At 40.4% G+C, this 22,123-nt stretch overlaps 1 protein-coding gene across 16 annotated transcripts in view; it reads left to right on the top strand.

Annotated features, from left to right (window-relative positions):
- Window positions 1-22,123, top strand: part of CAMTA1 (calmodulin binding transcription activator 1) — an 899,438-nt gene that overhangs the window by 39,720 nt on the left and 837,595 nt on the right. For 15 of the 16 annotated variants that reach the window (XM_082467635.1, XM_082467634.1, XM_082467631.1 and 12 more), the window contains 2 exons: window positions 3,647-3,716; window positions 8,757-8,875. In XM_082467635.1, the coding sequence (XP_082323761.1) occupies window positions 3,647-3,716; window positions 8,757-8,875 (189 nt within the window). The remainder of the gene's footprint in view (window positions 1-3,646; window positions 3,717-8,756; window positions 8,876-22,123) is intronic. The other variant, XM_082467637.1, reaches the window with a different exon arrangement.

Genomic DNA, 22,123 nt, shown 5'->3' with positions numbered 1-22,123 from the left:
TTTTGAAGGCAGGGAATACTTTAAAGAGCTTCTGTGTCCTCTCTTGGGCACTTCTAGCAGACCCTGGACACTGTACTTAATTGAGTAACCATCCTTGTAGTTTCTCTTGCTTTTCTTGCTTGGATATTCTGGTATAGTTTTGTATTATAGTTTGTGTTAACAGACAAAAGTACTTTCTCAGTCTATTAGGAATCCATGGAATTGTGCAGTCAGGAGTGTTGGGACTGGATCTTTTAGATCATCTAGTTTCTGATAGTCTAGGTGGGGCCATGAATCATGGGGGTGTCTCAGAGGCACAGGCTCAGGCACCACTCAGACCTGTGAGTCAGAACCTGCAAGAGCCTCAGATGACCCACATGTGCATTAAAGTTGGGGATGCGCTGCTCAAGGTCAACCTGTGATTTTATTCTCGAGAAAACTGGCAAAGTCAGAGAGTTAGCAGAGTCATACAGCTGTTTATTTCAGTGGCTCCCACCCTTGGATACACCTTGGGATCACTTGGGAACCTTTAAAAAATACTGATGCCTGGGTTCCATCTCCATACATTCTGGCTGAAGTGGTCAGGATTGCAGCCCGGGCATCAGAATTTTAAAAATCTCCCTAGATGACTGAAGTGCAGCCACGCTGAGAGCCACTCAACCTAGTTAACGAGAGAATCCGGGTTTCCTGATGCTCTAATCAAGTAGTCCCTTTGCTCCACACATGGATGTGCTTTCAGAAACAGAGCTCTCCCTACCTGATTTTTCGTCATAGAGCGTCACTCCGTTTTATTTCCTTCACGGCGTTTATCCCACTTACCACCTGCCTCCCCCACTGGCATGTACCCCATGAGTGTGGGACCTTTGTTGGTCTTGTTCACTGCTGGGTCCCAGCTCCTAGGACGGTGTCTGGCACACGTGAGGTGCTCCTTTCATGTGTGTAGAACACATGGAAGGAGTTATGATAAAGATGGAGGCTTCCGGCAGGAGGGAAATACAGGCTATTCAGACAGCACCAGTTGGGCTGCTCGCCTCAGTCAGAGGGAGGCTCCCGAGGGAAGGGAGGTCGGAGTCAGACTTGAGAGCCAGCCAGGGAGGGCAGCATGAAGACTGGAATCCAGAGCTGGCGTTAGAGCTTGTACTTTTCCCACTCCGCCCTTGTCTGTGCACAGAGAGCTCAGCTGTCTGCCCCGGCCTTGTCAGCAGGCAGTGGTGGGCCTGGCTCAGGACCCCGTGACTCCAGATCCTCAGACCCGTGCTCCTCTCTGCACTCCAGGGCCAGTCTGGCTTTCAGAGACAGGTCTCAGGGGCCCTGTGAAAGGAGCTAGCTCAGAGGCTGGCCCCTGAGTACTTCATACAAGGTAGCCATTGCTTATGTGAGTTTGCTTGTTTCGCCTTATTTGCTTTGAGAACATTGTGTTTTTTAGGGTGGGATGTCATTTGATTTCACTCTCAAGTTATGTGAGTGAGTTTCTTTCCTGCTTAAATGAACTATTAAGACTTCACTTATTACGCTAGTGCTATTGAGAAATCATGGTTGGTTGGTTGTGATATTTCTGTTACATATGTTGTTTTTAGCGTTTAATTCTTTCGATTTGTTATATGATATGTTTTACCACTAAATTACCTGTCATCAAACTTTGAAGTCAGGTGTAAAAGTTCTTTTTATGAAGTCATTCACTAATGTGTTCCACTGTACATTAGTGGTTTTTAAAACTTTTGAGAAGACCATTGCGAGATGTCTTGATCCGTGGTAAACCTAAGCTATCTTGTTTTTTGGTAATAGGAAGCCAGAAAATGTTGTCTTTAACGTAAAACATTCTTTTTAACACCGTAAAATTTCACGTTTCAATTTGGAAACCACATTAAGATGGGATGTTGCATTACTGTGCTGAGAAGGCTGTTGCTGGCGACTCTCAAAGATGTTGCCTGAAGTCTAGAATCCCACATTCGGTCAGGGGGAGAGACTAATGTTGAATTTTCCAAAGGAGCATGAAAGCTGAGGTCAGTCCATAGTTCACGGGGAGAATCCTCAGGCCCAGATTGCTAATCAGTGGTTACCACTATTGATTAAATCAAGCAGAAGAAGGACAGTAAAAGTACTGGAACAAGAATTTTCCAGAAACAAGAAATAAATGATTAGGAGCTGATGGTTATCCTGGTAGCTAGGAATCACATTGTGGAGAAAGACTTGTTCTGTGGTGAAGCACTCACTTCCCGTGGCACTAAGGGAGAGGAAAGTCAGAACCTCAGGGGAGTCAGCTTAGTCAGATTTCAACACTCTCTGTGGCACAGAAAGTCCAGGCAGTCATCAGTTTATTCTCAGAAAATGTTAAGGTTGTTAAAGATCATCCTCATTAACTGTAGTAACAATGGCATTTTATATTGAGTGGTACTCTTGAATCTAAAGCCCTTGTGTGTGCATTATCCCATCCAATTCTCTGTACTTTTTTGGATGAGGTAATACAGAGAGGTTAAATTACTTTCCCAAGGACAGCTAGTAAGTGAGAGAACTGAGTTTTTTATATTTTAAACATAAAATGTTGAGGGTGATTGTTGAACTGTCGTTGGTTTTCTAGGTATATAAATCTGTGGTTTATAGTGCTGGAGGAATAATCTAAAAATTTATTTAATATTGCAACTGAACAAAAAGGGACCCAGACTAATTGGCTGGCAAGACTCAGAGAAATTTTCCCCCCCTTTTTAAAAGTTACCGTGGTGTAGTTTTTTTTATTTTATTTTAATATCTTTATTGGAGTATAACTGCATTACAATGTTGTGTTAGTTTCTGCTGTACAACATGGTGTAGGTTTTTATATGAAAGCTTTAATTTTATCTACATGAAGCAGCCTGAGAGCAGAGACCTGGTCTTGCAACGTCTCCCTGACTCACTCCACCCGCCGTGCTGGTAGTTGGCACTCATAGATCCGTTTGAATGAGTCAGCTGTGGGCCTTGCTGTTGGGAAGTGGTAATGATGTCGTTGAATGTTGACTGAGCTGCAGAATGAAATGGCATTGGTTCTTCTTAGTAACAATGTACTGTACGTACAGCACATATGCTCCCTGTTAAAAAAAACTGCACAGGTAATAGAGGTTCAGCAGCATAGATCTTTTTTTCACACACGTGTACTTTACATTTTGAAACACTCTTAGCCTACAGAAACATCGCAGGTGTAGTGCAGAGGACTTCTTTCCCCGTGAACTATGTGAGAGAGTGAGTTGCCGGTATGTTTCATTCCCCTTGACTGTCAGAACTTTATTATGTGTTTCCTACAAACAACATTCTCCTCCATCACCACAGTGCAGGAATCAAAGTCGGGAAATGAACACCCAGACTTCTCTACCGTCGAATCCTCCGAGCTCTTCCGGTGGTGCCAGTTGACCCAGTGCTGACCTTGTAGAGAAAGGCCCCGCGGGGACCCTGGGTGGCACTTGATTGTCTCCTAGCCTCCTTTGATCCAGAACAGTTCTCAGTCCTTTCTGACTTTCGTGACCTTGACGTTTGTGAAGACTATAGGCCATTTTGTGGAATGTTCCTCAATTTGGATTTGTCCGATGTTTCCTCATGATTAGATTCAGGTTTTGCATCTTTGGCAGGAATATCACAGAAGAGCCAGTATTTATCTTTTTCAAAGATTAGTTTTACATTTTATTTTCTGTTTCCTTAGAGCGTTTCCCAAAGTGTATTCTGCGGAACTAGCACCTACTGTGTTCTCAACACCGTGCCACCTATAGAAGGTAGGATTCGAAAGCTTTTGACTTACAGGAAGGGGTGGGCTTGGCAGTGAGAGTAATTCCATCCTTGTAGTGCAGTAAAGCCTGTGATGAGGAGTGAGAAGACCTGGGTTCTGCCTTTAACTTGCTGTGTGATCTTAGATGAGTTACTTAATCCATCTGGGGGTAGCAAAATAATACTCCCCTCATAAAGTTTCTGTGAGGATTAAAAAGGCAAAGGGTTTAATCATATGGAAAACTCAGAGCACTCTGCAAATGTTAGATATACTAATACAACGATTCTGTAATTCTAGTGTCAAATTCTGGGTGACTTAAGAGTAGGAGCCTTGTGGTATTGCGGGAAAAGCCAGAGGTAATGTCTGAATCCCATTTGAGCCACTTACTAGCTGTAGATCTTGGGCAAATTAATCTGAACCTAGGGTTCTTCATCTGTAAAATGGGGGTGATTATGCCCAGACGGGTTATTGTGAGGATTAAATGAAAGAGTACAATGTAAAATCCTTTCTGGATGCCTGATATAGAGTCCCACAAATGTCTGCTCCCTCATAAATAGTAGGAAATAAATGTACTTGATCACATGTAGCTCAGACTGAAGTTGAATGGGACGAAGCAGGAGAGGATGCCCCAAACCCAAATTGACGGCAATTGATCGCAAGGCTTCTGGGCCTCGCCACTTTATCTGCCCCCACCTACATGTATTTAGATTGAAAATATAAAATTCAGGTAAATAGTGAGAAGTTTATTAAACCTGAGTTTGAGTTGACCTAGACCTGGGTCAGAGGTTTGGTAATATGATTGACAGGGAGAGGGTATCTGGCCACCTAAAAGTAGAAAGGGTAAGATTTGATGATCACACGCCCTCTAAGAAGAGGAAAGGGGTTGTGAAATAGCAAAACAAGTTATACTTTTCTATTAAAAAAACTTATTATTTTTTTTAACCTTTAAAAAATCTTTTGGATAATTACAACTGAGTTTAATTCATTTTGGAGAATTTCTTTCGAGAAGAATAGGAAGAAATCATACCAAGCCTTGGCACATAGTTGGTGCTTAATTAATATTTATTTTGGGTGGATAGCGATTTGAAGGTCTTAGATTAGTAATGGCAGTATTTGCTGCTGTGAGCACTGTGCTGACTTGAATTTAACAATATGCGCTTATGTTTTCCTCAGTCAGTTCCTATCCTACTAATTAACTCTAAGCACATAATAATTAGAGCTAAACAGAAAATTGTAGCGCTTCGTTTTAATTTTACCACTCCAAGTTGTTGATCAAATATATTCCCAGTAAGATTTAGCAATTTGGTACACTGTTAGACCAACTTACTTTGAACAGTTTGTTCTAGAGGTTGAGAGGTTAATCATAATCAACTTGATTGAATAACAGTGTTTGTAATTATTCACAAAACCAAAATTATTGAATTTTTATTAATTATGAATCAAAATAAAATGGATACATCATTTCCCGGTTAGACTTAATACAGTTATGATTTACCTTGTAGAAGTCAACAGTGTGTTCCAAGGAAAAGGTCAAATACATTTCTTTGGATTTAAATGAAGGATTTGGTAATGTGAAATCTCAGATTTAGAAATAAAACATGAAAATAAGAATTCTGCTTTTTGCCTAATTAACTAAGTGAATGAGCATTCTCGTACATTTTAGAAAGTTTTAGTTGAGTTATACTATGCCTCTAACGTTATTATTTGGAAAATATTTGAAGGTTGACTGGAAAAGGTGGTTCATTCTCTGGAATTAATAGCTGTCAGCCAAACAAATCTTCTGTCAATTTCAAGAGCTTCATAAGTTATTTTTATCGTGAAGTAGGTTAGAAAATTATTTTGTGAAGTCATGTATCAGACACGCATATTTTGCTAGATAATGATAGTGAAGTGTTTTACTGTATTTGGTTGACACTTCCATTTTGCAGTGTCAGAGTTTAACTCTCTGGATTTAAATACTGAGATGCAGTTGAAACCACTGTATAACTTACTTTTAACATTAACTCAAGATACTGTTGGAATCCTTGTACTGAGACAAGGATTTAAAAACTGGTACATGTGTTATCTAATTATGATATCAATTATAGTTACTCCAAAAACATTAAAAAACATTTAATTAAACAACGTAATTTTATACAGTATAACCATGTGAGCAGTTGTTTTCTAATGTGAAAGCAAAGTTACTCTTTATTCCATTTTAACTAGAAAAACTGAAATTTGAAAATACGAGTTTTAACAGTTTGGCTGTTTGCATTCCTGGTATTCTTTTCCCAGTATTAAAACTGCCCTCTTCATAATGCACAGTGGGAAAATTTACCCATTGTTATGTTTCTTAAAAACATCCAATTTATATACAGCATGAACCTAAAATTCTGGAAATAGCACAGTTTAAAAACTGATTAAGGGGAACCCATTGGCCTGTCATACTTCTATTCCTTTTGAACCCATGGCTGCACATCCCCATAAAGTGCTAAATTTAGAAACTTGATTGAGACAGTGCTCACACAGCTAGTCTCCTTTTCCTCTTTAAAAAAACCTTTGGGCCGATTCACCGCTGCCTGATTGGGTATCAGAGTGGAAGACAGAAGCCTTTTCTCTAGCAGTTAGTTGTGCTGTTGAAAAGAGTGCTCGCTCCCTCTCCCTCTCTCCCTCTCTCCCTCTCTCCCTCTCTCCCTCTCCCTCTCTCCCTCTCCCTCTCTCCCTCTCCCTCTCTCCCTCTCCCTCTCTCCCTCTCCCCCCCCTCCGTCTCCCTCCCTCTCCCCACCCCCACACACCCCCACACACCCCCACACACCCCCACACACTCACTCATATGCTTCGTATGCGAAGGACAGCTGGGTTCTTCAAGGAGGCTAAAAGGACAGATGATTAACATCAGGTTGTGACCACAAACAGAGAAATAGAAGCTGGGGTTTCATATTCCATTCATTGTCACAATTATACGTAAGTAGTTTTTTAGGAGCTATGACTAGTCATGTACTATTCAAAGTAAGCCAATTGATTGAACATCTAGCATAGTACTGTTTTCGTAGAAGGTACCCTGTAATTGGTAAATATCAGAATTGAGTATAGATTTTAGAATTTTTTCACCTCTACTTTGAAGATTATACACATCAGGGGAGATTTTTAAAGAGCAGAGTAAAACCATTTTAGGGAAAGAGAAGGGAGGTAAAGGCTCATGTGATTTGGTATTGTGCACTGTAAAGTTTTATGGCCCATGGTACCTCCCTTGGGAGGGTGAAGTGCAGGGAGCATGCATAAGCACATAAAATTACAAAGGTTTTCTAGTGTGTAATTAATACAGAACTTTCTATGAACTTGCTTTTAGTTAAACCCTTTTTTTTTTTTTTGGTTTCGTAGCAAGGTTTTTTACAAGTTTAATTTTATTTTGCTATTAAATTAAAATTTTGGATTCTTAAAAGCAGTCAATTTTTAAGTTTTTCAAGTTTTTATACTGCTTATAGAAATAGAGGATAGGCATTATAATTCAACTGGTTGTGTAGTTCATGGGCCAAAAAAGATTTAATATGCTAAAACTCTCAAGTTCTTCCCTATAGGAAGATGTAGTAAATTTTTTAGATGTTATTTCTATACCCAGTATTTCCCTGTTAAGATCTTTTCCTTGAGAAGAAATGTGTTCATCAGATGAAAAGTGTTTGGAGAAGATTTTATTATGACTGTAGAAGTATTTTTTATTCTTTTATGTTTTTCGCATGTTCAAAAAACAGTCTGTGCTAAACAAAATTGTAGTAAATGACTGGAAAAATATACTACTGTATTTCACTTTCAACATTCTTAACTAATACCTGTACGCCTATATAAGGTTGTTTAATTGTAAGGCATTTAAAATTACTGAATGTGACAGTAAATTCTCTAGGGATCTATGCCTGGAGGAGAATTAGAGATTATCTCATTCTCCTTGATTTGGGAAAGCTGAAAATATTAAGTAACTTACCCAAGGTCACACAATTAGAAAGTAGCAGAACTGGGCAAGAATCCTGGGCTCTTGACTTGGAGTCCTTTTTTACCTTACTGATATCAGAGTAAGTTATTTCACCTGTGACTTCTGGAGCAAATTCAGTCTTCAGTATTTTAATGTATTGCTCCTTAGTACCCAGTTATGCATTGTACCCTTTGGATGTTGGGACTTCCATTTGGCATTAAAAAAAAAATTGGAGTGGGTAATTTGAAACTTTGACCTAAATGTGTCAAACCTGGCAAGAAATTAGGAGCCAGGCAAAGGGACTTTGTTACAGGAATGAAACAAGAAATGATATGTAAATAAATAAGTGAACGAAAAAAGGAAAAGATCTCTTTTAGAAAGTATCAGGGAGACTGATTATCAGATAGACATACCATCTAGTCTGAAAGTAAGGAGCTTTTCCCTCACTGATTTAGAAGAGTTACGTTTTGATGAAATACATTAATCGTATAGATATATATGTAAATCAAATTAATTAAAAGTGTATGTTTTTAGATTTAGGCTAGAAAGGCCAGCCTCTGTATTACCTAGGTAGCTAACTGGAGGTTTAAATTCCTTATATGTATAAGATTTGTAATTTTCTTTGGAAAGGATAAGTCTCATTTGTATTCTAGGGGATGAAGTAGTATTAGTTTATCAGTAAAGTAAGCAGTCATATTTTATTATAATTCCTCTTTTCTAAAAACCTTAAAAACGTTTTCAGCTGTTAATAGAAGATTTCTAGGTGTTGTGAGTTTAAATCATTTTGTAGTTTTGATGTACTTCATGGAAACCTGGTGAAAGAACCTTTAAAAGCAACGTTCTGTTTATGGGCAGCTGCTGGGGTATTCCCTGTTCATTTGCTCGCCATGGAGCAAAAAGCTCAATCTTATTTTAGAGCCTCTTGACCACATTCCTGCTGCCGTCTATCTGATAAGTGTGTAAATGAGTTTTGTTAACTAAGAGGAATAATGCTCTTGGTCTCCCAGTGACTAAAACTCAGCTGCTGTTTCTGACCTTGTCAGTGTACTTAACAGGAGATTTTCTCTATGATCTTCTCTGAATTTATTGTTTTCTTCTTTATAGATGATCATGGGAACAGCAATAGTAGTCATGTAAAAATCTTTTTACCGAAAAAGCTGCTTGAATGTCTGCCGAAATGTTCAAGTTTACCCAAAGAGAGGCACCGTTGGAACACTAATGAGGTAGATAAATTTCTATTTTTAGGGGTACAACTTTTTTTAAGGGCAAACTCGCTAGGTCATTTTGCATAGTACTACTTTATATTAGCTTTAAATTCAAAATATTGAACTAGGAAATTGTAAATGAGAAGAATACTTAATTTGGATTTGACAGAAACCAACATGTTTTTTGACCTGTCTCTGATCTGCTTGGCTTGTGTTGAAAAATATCAAATGTGCACGCTGACTTACTAAGGTAGCATGAGTTTCTGTCTTTGTGTTTTCTTGCATTTTGGTGTGTTGCATTTGGTGGTTGACTCTGTTCGCATCTCAGTTAAACCTTAGTTCTTAATGTTGTCATGAATTGATAAGGGTACAGCTCCAGTGTTCCACAGAATGTGCCGTGTCTTGACAATGTGAAGTTTCTGTAGAATTTGGAAGGGCAGGGTTCTTATTAGCAAAATAGCTCTTGTCCTCTCTGATGAAGAAAGTTTGCATGGAGAATTAACTGGTTTACCTTAACGATAGGAATTTGTATTAAGAATGAAGGCTGTATAGTAGGTTGTTGATCTGACATTCAGTTAGAAGGAAGATTGATGAAGTAGAGTGAATCGGAGTTTATTTTGTTGGATGATGTTTCCTTTTTTGGTAAATCTTAATCTGGAAGTCTTAATATTAGGGGTGGATTGCTTTGTCATCTTTTTTATTTTGAAATCTGACTATTTCAATTTAGGGTAATACCCATTTAGTGTGGTGATGAGAATTGGGTCTGTGTCCATCATGCTGGGAATTCTATTCCTTTAATTCAAATGGCTGGGGTTATTGGTTTTACAAAGTTGGTCTCAATCAATTCGTGTTGCTGGTTCAACATTTATCAATACTTCCAAGTTAAGTTATAAATATAACACCCTGCCCTGTACTGGGCACTCAGTTTTGTTAAGATACAAGAAGAAAATAGTGCTGCCTATTTACCCTTATTTTTAAAAAATTGTTTTCTCTAATTCTTGACTTACAATGCTTTTGTTTTGAGTTATAAGAGGTTATGTGAAAGTCTCTTCACTTATCCTAGTTTACAGAGTTAAATACTCACTAGAACCTCATAGTTTTGTTACCTTGTCTCAACTGATTTTAAACTTCTTTTAAGGTATGTATATTTTGATTATTTGAATAAATTATATTTCCCCCCCTCAGACAGAATACTTTTGTTTTGACAAACAGCTAGTTTGGATGCCTGTTGTTTTAATCAGTCATCTATTAACTGTTTCAAACATTTTAGACATGAAAACAAAGTAAAGGTGCTGAAAATTAGTCCTAATCATAGATCATTACTCTGTCAGCAAAATAGTACAATTTGGGGGCCATTCAGTAAGTCAAAACTAGATCATGAAATATTAAAGAACTCAGTAAGTTTCTTAGTAATCCCTGAAACAGGATTTGATACTATGTTATTATACATTAGTTCCAGTTTTTTTATAAATGTAACAAAACATATAATTTTTTCAGTGTTATCTTTTTATGTAATTGGCAATTTATTTTAATTATGACTTGAAATTATATTTGAAACCAGCAATTGATTAGTGAATTAAAGTTAGTGGTCTAAAGAGTCTTACGAAGCTGGGGGTAACTGTCAGGAATTTAGTTGGTAGATTATTTAGATGAGTGGTTTCAAAACTTTTTTGGAACTTTTGAGCACAGCCCTTCAACTTTCACAGATTTGTTTACCTCTAAATTATTTACATGTTCCACCTTACTAATATTTTAGATACATTATGAAACACCCAATAAGGAATTTTTATAGAGGACAAAATTAAGAGGCAGATAAGAAGTCACTCTGCATTTTCTTCTAGGACCCAGTACACCTAGCCCCTCGGAGACCACTGGTTTAGGTCCCTGTGTGGCTTAAGTTCAAGTCCTAAGAGGGGAGACTGCATCCCCTTCCGACCGGTGCAGTGTGAGACTGGGGTCTGAGAAATGTGGGGTGTTTGCCCGAGCTGTCACTGCTGCTGAAATGTGGGTAGAAGAGTGTGTGCTCCTGTGGAGGGCGGGGGCGTGGCAGGGGGGGCTCGGCTGGCAGGGGCCAAGGCACACGCCCTCTTCCCTTGCCATCGGTTGTGCTTTCGGTGATCTGCCTGCCGAAAACCAACAAAAACTCCTACGACAGAACTGAATTCAAAGGTTGGCCCATATTTCTGTGTAGAGGACTTTGGCTTTTTTTTTCTTGTTGATTTTTGGCTTTAGGAAAAAAACGGGAATCTTGGAGTGACAGCAGGAGTTGTTAATTCTGTAGGGTGTTACGCGGTGATGGTGACATGTCATGTTTTTTTTTTTACTGGCTCGGATAATAGAAACAAAACAATTAGTACTCCCGTGAAAGTACTTGTTTCTTTGACCTGGCTGGGTTTGGCATTTTCCCATGTCTTTCAGCCTGCCATCCTTAATGTCGCCACTGAGACCTGAAGGAGGTGTGTCGCAGTGGGGCTTTGTGGCCCCGTGTGAGGCGGAGTCACGTTCAGGCAGCATTGCCCGTGGAACCTCTTCAGTCGCTCAGGGAGTAGGGTGTAGCCACCCCGCTTTGCGAAGGGTCCGCCCTCCCCCTGGGGTTGGGGTAGCTTGCCGTGTGCTGGTGGAGGACCCCCCGTGAAGGAGTCGGCTGGTATTTAGGAGCTGTGTTGTACAAAAACTACATTCCTGTTGGTCCCATTTCCTGGGACCAGGCACTCGCACTGGGAGGGGCGTGTGGCACAAGCGCAGTTGCGAGCACAGCCCACGTGGGTGTTTTCCATCTCACTCTCTGCACAGCATCTGTTCGCCAAGCAGACTGGCGGCCGGGGTTGCCTGTATGAGATGTCAACTGTCATCTTTCTCTGTCGCCCGTGTTCTCTCTCTCTCTCTGCTGGGTGTATACAGTTGAGTTCCTGGGTATAATTTGACTCTTCTGTACTTTTGAGAGAGTCCCTTCCTCAGACCTGTGTTGTAACATCTGCGGTTACTTGAGAAAACCCACCGTGTGTACTGTGCGTGCGCATCTGTTGAGAGAGGGAGGGCGAGATGGTGCACTTTCACGTGTCGCCGTGTATCAGCGCCCGCTCCCTGCTGGTGACTGGGTGCTGTGTATCGTTAGTTCTGAGCCTTCTAATGGTATTGCAAGGTGTGTAATGTTTCCTTTTACAGATGAGGGAGTGTGGTAGAAAGTGGTGAAATAATTCGGTCAAGGTAGCACACTTGACAGGGCCTGTCTGTTTGAGCTTCATTTCTTCTACGTTGCTGATTAATTCTTGGGAACATTCATTCTACTGTGTGTCGTCTAGGCTTTGAATTAAAGACGCATAACCCTTAACCACATTAGCGTACCTGGCAGATCCATTCTGGAGTTTAGTTTCAGATTAAAAAGAGTTAATATAAGATTAGTATTGTGGGTTCACATGCAAATTTGGTAAAGCTGAAAGTCACTGAAAAGGAAGACTCTTAGAAGACAAGACAGATTTTAGGGCCTACTTAAGCACTTTTAACCTTTTCTAACTCACTGGAATAAGTAAGATCTCCTGCCCTTCTTGAATGTTATTTGCAATTGCAAAATAACTGTTGTATCTAAAAACAAATCAATTTTAGATTATGCTTTCTCAGCCATAAACACTCTTTTCCCAGGTTCTGAAAACAATATGGAGATGGTGATGATGGTCATTATGGCAGCTAACATTTATTGACCATCTACTGTATGCTAGGCACTGTTGAGTTCTTTCTGTGAATAATCACATTTACTCCTTGAACTAATACTGTGAGGTAGGTTTTGTGATTATTCGTACAATATAGATGAGGAAACTTGAGCCACAGAGATGTTAAAGTAGCTGAAAGTGGTGGCCTTGGAAGTCCAAGCCTATATAGCCTGATTTTGGAGTCCATACTTTCTACATTTCTGTCCCAAAGAATGATTTCAAATAAGACTTTTCCAAGATCTCGTGCTGTTTAGTGACTTCTAATCCTTTTGTTTTATTCATTTGCTTCTTTTTTCATTTTGCATTTTCCAGTATTATACGTAAACTTAATGTATTTTTTTCTGAGGATTAAAAAAAAAAAAGTAGCAAACACTCATTTCTTAGGGAAGGAGTTTTGATTCTTTTTTTAAAAAATTAATTAATTAATTAATTTTTGGCTGTGTTGGGTTTTCGTTTCTGTGCGAGGGCTTTCTCTAGTTGTGGCAAGCGGGGGCCCCTCACTATCGCGGCGTCTCTTGTTGCGGAGCACAGGCTCCAGACGCGCAGGCTCAGTAGTTGTGGCTCACGGGCCCAGTTGCTCCGTGGCATGTGGGGTCTTCCCAGACCAGGGCTTGAACCCATGTCCCCTGCATTAGCACGCAGATTTTCAACCACTGTGCCACCAGGGAAGCCCCCGGAGTTTTGATTCTTAATAATGAATATTCACATGTGGGCTCTGGATGAGGAAGACAATATATTAAAAAATAGAAATTTTGTACCTGTGCACAACTGGAGGGTTGATAGGCTTGATTTTTATATCCTGGGCAGGAGAGAAAGAATGTATTAAACACAGAGCACATTTGTTAAAGAACCAACTCTTATTTCATAATCAGTTTGGTATTCACATCTTCATTAGGTGAACTATTACAATTTTCTGCATTTTAAGTTAATATTTTTAAGGCCCAGAGCCAGAAATAATTATGCTAATGCAGCTTTCTGATTACACAAATGACTACTTCATAATTACACATATTAGTGCTCCATATATGTTGTCCAGACTGAAATTCCTTTTGTTTAGTCATTAATTAGCTGTTTGACTTAAAAGGTAACTACTGCATTCCCCACTTGCTGGATCTGGATTTCAAATGGCATTCTTCCAAAGCCAAACTAATGCAGCACCATGAACCTTTTCTAATGAAAATGTTCTCCTTACATATGTTCAGATCATTTTTGTGTGCTGCTATTTTTGAACTATTAATGCTCTTTCTTTTGTTTGTTTTCCCTCTAATACAAAGTTCCTCCAGAGTAAGCAAACAAAAAAGAATTCTAGTTTGTATTGATCTTAAAGAAAGTTGCAGCACAGGTTTGTAGTTAGTGGTAGCTTCAGAGATTTTCATGTTAAATGCATTTTTTTAATGGTAAAAATGTCTGTCGAGGGAGCAGTACACATGTGGACTGATGCATTCTCAGCCATACCAGAGAAGCTGAAGAAGAAAGACTCCTTGAGTATAATGCTTTTCAAAGCGAGAGAATTACCCTTTTAAATCCTGAATACTTTTTTCCCTCAACTTTTTATATTCAAGTAAGAAAAATGGACTTTATGACTTTGAAAATTATTAAATTATATTTCATTTCAGTTATTTTGTTTTAACAACAAGAAGCCACCTTACTTTAAAAAAGTTTTAGAATCATTTTTTTGTACAGGCATATATTCTTGAGTATTTTTATATTTTTAATTTTTGCCTGTATAACTTATAAAGTCATAGATTTAGGGCTGTAATTTTTTCATTGATTGGTTTTACTAGTGTATTTACGTATTATCTTTTTGAAACACAGACCCACATGTTTTGGAGATCATTTAAGACTCTTCAAATTTCCAAGATGTGAGCTAAACTGAAAAGTATTTTTATACTCTGATTATAAAGGTGAGTGAGATATTTTGGTAGTGTTAAGGGTTTGACTGGTCCCAGGTCATTCTCTGAGGCCAGGCAGGGCTTTTCTGGTTAAATCACAAAGAGGAAAATGCACATATGACCCACAACACACAGAGCCAGGTTTTAAGAGTGAAAGCGTTTGATTTTTGTATATGGTACCAAATTTGTAATTAAATGTTAATTTTGTAGCAGTTGGGTTAACCATAATTCCTCAGTTTAGCTTAGTATGAAGTGAGGTAAATGGATACTGAGATCCAAATGAGCACAGGCCTGTTTGTCAGACAGCCTGCGTCACCTTGGCATTGGTGGTAGCAGAGGTGGCAGCAGAGGGTGCATTGGAAAGCTGGGGGCAGCACGTCCTTCCACGTCAGAGAGGGGAGACAGGAGAAGAGAGATCAATACGGATGGCGTTTGGCTCTGAGGAGCAGTAAAAGAAGCAGATCTTACCTGCAGAGAGTAGGGTAGTGTTTATAAAATTTGAATAAGATGTTAAAGAAATTCTTATTTAAAGGAAGAACATTTCTGTAGAACCAGCACAGTTTGACCTAAACTATTTTTATTATATTACTTCAAAATGTAGCACATAGAAGAATATTTGGCCCATACTCAGTGTTCAGTAAATATTTGCTGAATGAATGAAATATGGAAAAACACAAAAACTCAGGATAAATTTCTTAATTCTTAGAATTCTTCTGTGAATATAAGTATAAAACTCAAATAGATGTATACATTACATAAAAGAAACCACAAAACTAATAAAATTTATATTAAGAACATTAGTTCAATGCAATGGATGATGTTTTGCCCAAACTAAATTGTCTCTTGCAACATGAATATAACCCTGACTGTTCTTAGGCAGGTTCTTTTGAATTTGGCGCGTGGCACTACTGTGTGCCCTGCAGTTATCCCGCCCCTCCCCCACTGAACTAGTCATAAACAGCTTTTTGCTCAACAAGCCTTTCTCTAAGGCTGTCATTAGGCCTTGGTGCAAATATATCATTTAGTCTTAAGTTCACTTCTGGTTTTTCTCATTAGTCCAAGAACAACTTAAATGACACTGCTGGGTACCCCTGCCACTGTAATTGCAAATCACAGACTTGAGCAATGAATTTGCATGTTAGAATATATTTGTTATGGGTTTTACTTTTTCAGATTGTGAATTAAGATATGAAATGAAAACTTTCTTAGTGAACGCAAGGATCACTGATGTCTTGGAAAGGATACAGAGTTGGTAGGTTAGAAACAAGTATAGTCTTGGCTCTGCCCCCAGTCAGCTGAGTGTTAGGTAAGATACCTGCTAAGCCTCTTTTGTGTCTTTGGTGGTCGGTCGTATGAGGTTATGCTTTGAGACCTTTAAAGATTTGTCTTAAGCCCAGCTCTCCAGTTTTGGAGGCTAGATCACTGTTGCTTCCAGAGTTGTTTGAGAGTGCCAGCTCGGGAGTTTACTTTTTAAAAAAAAAACAACTCTTAGTCATCCTTTCATTTATTTTTATGTTTAAGGTGTGCAATTCAGTGGTCTGTAGTATGTACACAAAGTGGTGCACCCATCACCACCATCTAATTCCACAACATTTTCGTCACCCTCTGGGGGTTTTCTGTCCCTCTGGCCTTGGTGGAGTCGGCACCTTCAAGGGGCAGGCAGCCTCTCTTCAGGGGGCTGCCTGTTCTTCTTTGGTATCTTCTCCAAGTTTTCATACCCGTCTAGCACTGGAGTTGACAACTGAAGAGACTGTGCTTTTACCCAGGTCTTAACGTATAGCGCTGTCTCCTGACATTGTTTTTTTAAAATGTTAAAGCGCAAATGAGGATGCATTTTGGACCCACATTTTTTAAGTTGGATGGTAGGGGCTTGTAGAGTTTTCAGTTGCATTAAAACTCTGTATATTCTGTGAACTCTTTATCGATGGGTTGTGTGGGGATAAAAGAGCCCACTGTTTTCAGTAATGTTGGGAGATTTTGGTGGTGTTGATTCCCGTGAGGAGAAGCTGAGCCCTACTGAAACGTCAGCTGAGACAGAAGAGGGAAGACACCTGGAAAGGCTGGCATTCTTTAAAAAAAATTTTTTTAAAAAATTTATTTATTTTTGGCTGTGTTGGGTCTTCGTTGCTGTGCGCGGGCTTTCTCTAGTTGCGGTGAGCGGGGGTTACTCTTTGTTTACTCTTTGTCGTGGTGCACGGGCTTCTCATTGCAGTGGCTTCTCTTGTTGAGGAGCACGGGCTTCTCATTGCAGTGGCTTCTTTTGTTGAGGAGCACGGGCTCTAGGCACGCTGGCTTCAGTAGTTTTGGCTTGTGGGCTCTAGAGCGCGGGCTCAGTAGTTGTGGTACATGGGCTTAGTTGCTCCGTGGCATGTGGGATCTTCCCGGACCAGGGCTCGAACGTGTGTCTGCTGCATTGGCAGGCGGGTTCTTAACCACTGCGCCACCAGGGGAGCCCGGCATTTTTTAGCTTAGTGATTTTCAAGCCGAGCTGGCGTCAGAATTACCTGGAGGGCTTGTTAGAACCCAGATTGCTGGGCTCCACCCCAGCGTTTCTGCCCTAGTAGGTCTGGGGTGGGGCCTGAGAATGGGCGTGTCTAACACGTTCCAGGTGAAACTCATCAAGATGAGGAATCCCAGCCTCCCGGACATGTATTCTGAGCAACTTCTCTTGGCTTTAGTCTCAGCTTTGCTACCCCTCAACCACTCAAGTATATTTCAGCGTGCTTTGGCTATATGGGATGCAGTTATGCTTTGTAGAGTCTTTTTCTCATGTCTCATGTGCCTAGAAGTCAGGAAATGCAAAGTTATTTTTTGGGTATTTACCTGAAGTATAATATAGGGAGCCCTTTTTAAAGTATGGGTGGCAGTGGTAGGGGTATGTGGAGGCATATTCCAATTTTTGTGACTTTTTTTTTTTTTTTGAAGAGGGAGCATGAAGGATAATCTCCACCCCATCCCCTCCTTCCATCTCCATTTGGCCCAGATAGCTGAAAACAGCCAAACCCTAAAGCTGACAGCATCTACCTACTTACCTACCTACCTGTCTACCACCTTCCAGTCTTTTTAATACTACCTACCAAATGTTTCTAATGATAAATTCTGTTGTCTTGGTGATTATGAAATTCTGTTGGAGATTTTAAAAGAAGTTCCTAAAAAAATAACCTGTTTTCTGGTTTTAATGCTTTTTAGAAGCCTGGGGGAAAAAAAGAAAAAGTGCAAAAAGAATTCCTTTCTAGATGGATGAGAAACCACAGATGGGCTGGGGTGAATGTGATGAAAGATAAGTATGTGTTTGGGAGAGTGTTTTCTCTGTTAGGGAGAATTTTATGGGCAGGATGTGTGGATTTCATGGAGCTTTCTCATATGCTTCAGTGGTTGTGTGTTCTCTGGTCTGGTGAAGGGTGTAGAGTTGAAATAAATGTAACATTTAAAGAACTTGCTGTTTACATTTGGGGAGAAATGTGGAAAGTTGGAGAAGCTCCAGCTCTGGGGAATTGAACAGGGTTTAGTGGATGTGTGTGCACGTCCAGGTCGGGCAGCTGCGGTAGAACCAAGGTGGAATTCTGAGGCAAGCTTCATTTAGCACTGAATTCACTTTACTGGGATTTCAAAGGAGTTGATGGAAAAAAGGGAAAGGTTCCTGTGTCCAAGAAACCAGGAAGCTGAAAAGTAGCTTGACCTGGGCTGGAAAGTAGAGCCACCTGAGCCTGAAGTTAAAGTGAGCAGGTGCCTGAGGGGCTGGGCTCCAGGTATAGTCACAGCCGAAACCCTTGAACCCAGGCCACACCTTCTATTTTTTGCTGTTTTTTATTATTAAGACTTAAGTTTTAGAGTGGTTTAAGGTTCACAGCAAAATTGAGGGGAGAGTGCAGAGAGTTCCCATACAGCCCCTACCCCCTCCTTTGTGCACTCTCTCCCACTGTCAACATCCCCCACTGGAGTGGTACCTCTCTATAGTCAGTGAACTTAGGTCGTCGACACATCATCATCATCCAGAGTCCATGGTTTACATTACGGTTCACTCTTGGTGTTGCACATTCTGTGGGTTTGGACAAATGTATAATGACGTGCATCCATCAGTGTAGTTTCATACAACGATTAGATTAGTTTCACACGATGATTTGATTAGTTTTACTGCTCTAACAATCCTCTGTGCTCTGCCAGTTTATCCCCCCAGCCCCTGGCAACTGCTGATCTCTTTATAGTCTCCACGGTTTTGCCTTTTCCAGAATGTCATAGAGTTGGAATCATACAGCACGTAACCTTTTCAGATTGGTTTCTTGCACTTAGTAATCTGCACTTAAGGTTCCTCCATGTCCTTTTATGGCTTGGTAGCTCATTTCTTTTTAGCGCTAAATAATATTCCATTGTCTGGGTGAACTGCAGTTTATTTATCCGTTCACCTGCTGAAGGACATCTTGGTTGCTTCCAGGTTTTGGCAATTATGAATAAAGCTGATATAAACATTCATGTTCAGGATTTTGCATAGACATAAGTTTCCAGCTCCTTTGGGTAAATATCAAAGAGTGCAATTGCTGGATCGTATGGTAAGACTATGTTTAGTTTAGTAAGAAACTGCCAAACTGTCTTCCAAAGTGGCTGTACTGTTTTGTGTTCCCACCAGCAATGAATGAGAGTTCTTTTTGCTCTGCATCCTTACCAACGTTTGGTGTTGTCCGTGTTCTGGATTTTGGCCATTCTAATAGGTACATAGTGGTATCTCATTGTTGTCTTAATTTGCATTTCCTTGGTGACATGTGGTGTGGAGCATCTTTTTTTTGTTTTTTGTAAATTTATTTATTTTTAAAATTTTTATTTGTTTCTGTCTGCGTTGGGTCTTCATTGCTGCACGTGGGCTTTCTCTAGTTGCGGAGAGCTGGGTCTACTCTTCATTGTGGTGCGTGGGCTTCTCATTGGGGGGGGCTTCTCTTGTTGTGGAGCACAGGCTCGAGGCACGTGGGCTTCAGTTGTTGTGGCACACGGGCTCAGCAGTTGAGGCTCGCGGGCTCCAGAGCACAGGCTCAGTAGTTGTGGCGCACGGGCTTAGTTGCTCTGCGGCGTGTGGGATCTTCCCAGACCAGGGCTCGAACCCGTGTCCCCTGCTTTGGCAAGCGGATTCTTAACCACTGTGCCACCGGGGAAGTCCCTCAAGTTGATTTTTGTGAAGGATGTAAGGCCTGTATCTGAGTTCACTGTTTTTGGCACATGGGTGTCCAGTTATTCCAACACTATCTGGAAGTGTTGGAAAGACTGTCTTTACTCCACTGTATTGCCTTTGCTCTTTTGTCAAAGATCAGTTGATTATGTTTACGTGGGTCTATATTTGGGCTTTCTGTTCTGTGTTTCACTGATCTATTTGTCTGTTCTTTGGACAGTATCGCACTGTCATGATTATTGTAGCTTTGTAGTAAGTTTTGAGATCGGATGGTGCCAGTCCTCTGATTTTGTTCTTCTCATTCAATACTGAGTTGGTTATTCTAGGTCTTCTGCCTCTCCTTGTAAACTTTAGAATTAATTTGTTGCTGGGATTTTGATTAGGATTGTGTTGAATCTATAGATCAAGTTGAGAAGAACTGACATCTTGACAATAGTGAGTCTTCCTATCCATGAATATGGACTATCTCTTCATTTATTTAGTTTTTTTAAATTTAATTCATCAGAGTTTTGGAGTTTTCCTCATATAGCTCTTATACATATTTTGTTTTTATACCTAATTCCTTTTTTGGGGGGTGTGCTGATGTAAATAGCATTGTGTTTTAAATTTCAAACTTCGCTCGTTCATTTCTGACTTATAGGAAAGTGATAGACTTTCTATTTTTAATCTTGTATAATCGCTTATTAGCTCCAGGAATTTTTCAAGAAGCCAAGCCCCCGAAAGAGAGACCATCATTTTGTGTGTAGCTCATGCCTGAAATAGTTCTCTTTTAAAGAGGCCAGTGGGTATCACTGTTGGGAAGGGGAAAGTCTCAACACAGAAGGTCAAGGACAAAGTGTTGAGAGGTCACACCCTCTTAGTGCGCTGTGTGGGGGACAGAGAAGCTGCCAAGAGGGAGGCTTTCCAATTGGACCTGGGGTTCTTATTTAGAAAAGGCTGCAAAAGGCTGCTTTTTCAGAAAGAGAAGGGGAAAAAACACTTAAATACAAGTTTAGAAAGAATTGAAAGGAAGGGAAAATGCCATCTGCTTCCCATTTCTGAGGAAGGATACATTAAAATAGCTTCAGATTAAGCAGGATCTATAAAATTGAGGTCAGAGTGTAGTCATTTCCCATTTTTCCTGACATGTCTTTAAACTATGTGGTGACAGGCTCCCCTTTCCTGGCATCAGAAGACCAGTTGTTAATGTGCATGTTAAAGTTTTATTTTATTTTTGTGCTGTTGAGCAAAATTTAGACTTCCTAACTCTAATCATTTAAGAATCATTTTTGTTAAATGGTTTAATTATTATCAATCAGAACTTTATATTTAAGCATTTTCCAGTAATTTTTAACAATCCGTTCCTCAGGCAATTCAGAGAACCTGCTGTGTGGTGATTACGTATCTTTCATTTCATAAGTGAGGATAGTGAGACATAAGTGTTTTGGCATTAGCATGGATCACCATCTAATACAGCGTGTAAGTTACTTCTTTTTACTGTGTGTTGTGTGGCTGCCCCTGCTCGGCTGTCAGGTCCTGGTGGACGGGAATCTTCATGTGCTCTGTTCACTGACGGATCCCAAGAGCTTAGACTTAACTTAGGGGCACCTACTGGGTGTTCAGTGCCTGTTCCTTGAATGAATGAGTGCGTGAAGAATCCAACAACAGATTTGTTAGGTCTCTACTCAAGTGTGCTGCTAATACGTCACCCCTGAGTGCGACAGCCCGGCTTAGTGATAGTCATTGGTGTCGCCAAACAAATCTACGGGAGCTGCCCCTGAAGAACCTGAGACCTGGAGCAGAGGGTGGGAACGTGTGCTCCCTGCACGCGAGCAGCTTCCCTCAGTCACGGGAGGGAGGACTGACGCAGCACGCTCACTTCTTTGTCTCAGACCCCGCGGTTCTCCGCGTCAGGGTGAGTGAGGGTGAGGCCGGAAGCAAGGCAGGAAGCCTTGGGGGAGGGAGGACTTTCCCCACCCCCACTTCACACAGTGCAGCCCAGGTCGAAAGATGGCCAGGTCACCCTGAAGCCTGCCATCAGAGAGGAACAGTTGACTTTCTGATGTATGTCTCTTCAGACATTTTCCTGTGCCGATGCAGGCATATATTTTATTATTTGTTAACTCAGAATGGGTGTACTGTACATGTAGTTTTGTAGCCTGGCTTTTCTCCTAATATGTTGCGTATATCTTGGGCCTTTTGGACGGTGAGCCACAGCATCGTGTTTATTGACCACAGCATTCTGGTATTCCATTGGGTTTCATGCCTTCATTCATGCCTTCGGCAATATTTTTGAGGGCTCATATGTGCCAGGCACTGGTTGAGGGTGCTAAGGATCCCAGACAGACGAGGTTCCTGTTGTCATGCAACTTACAGTTTAGAAGGAAAGACAGTACACGAGCAAGTAAGTAGATAAGAATTTCCGAGAGTGCTAAGAAGAAAATAGAACAGAATACTGAGGTGTGAGCACGTGAGGTGGGTTGGTTGTGGAAGGCCTTTGTTAGAGACATTTGAGCGGAGATCCGAATGATGA

Source organism: Balaenoptera physalus, assembly GCF_965194825.1.
Source record: "Balaenoptera physalus genome assembly, chromosome: 1".
Taxonomy (NCBI): domain Eukaryota; kingdom Metazoa; phylum Chordata; class Mammalia; order Artiodactyla; family Balaenopteridae; genus Balaenoptera; species Balaenoptera physalus.
This window is presented reverse-complemented; position numbering and strand designations above follow the sequence as displayed.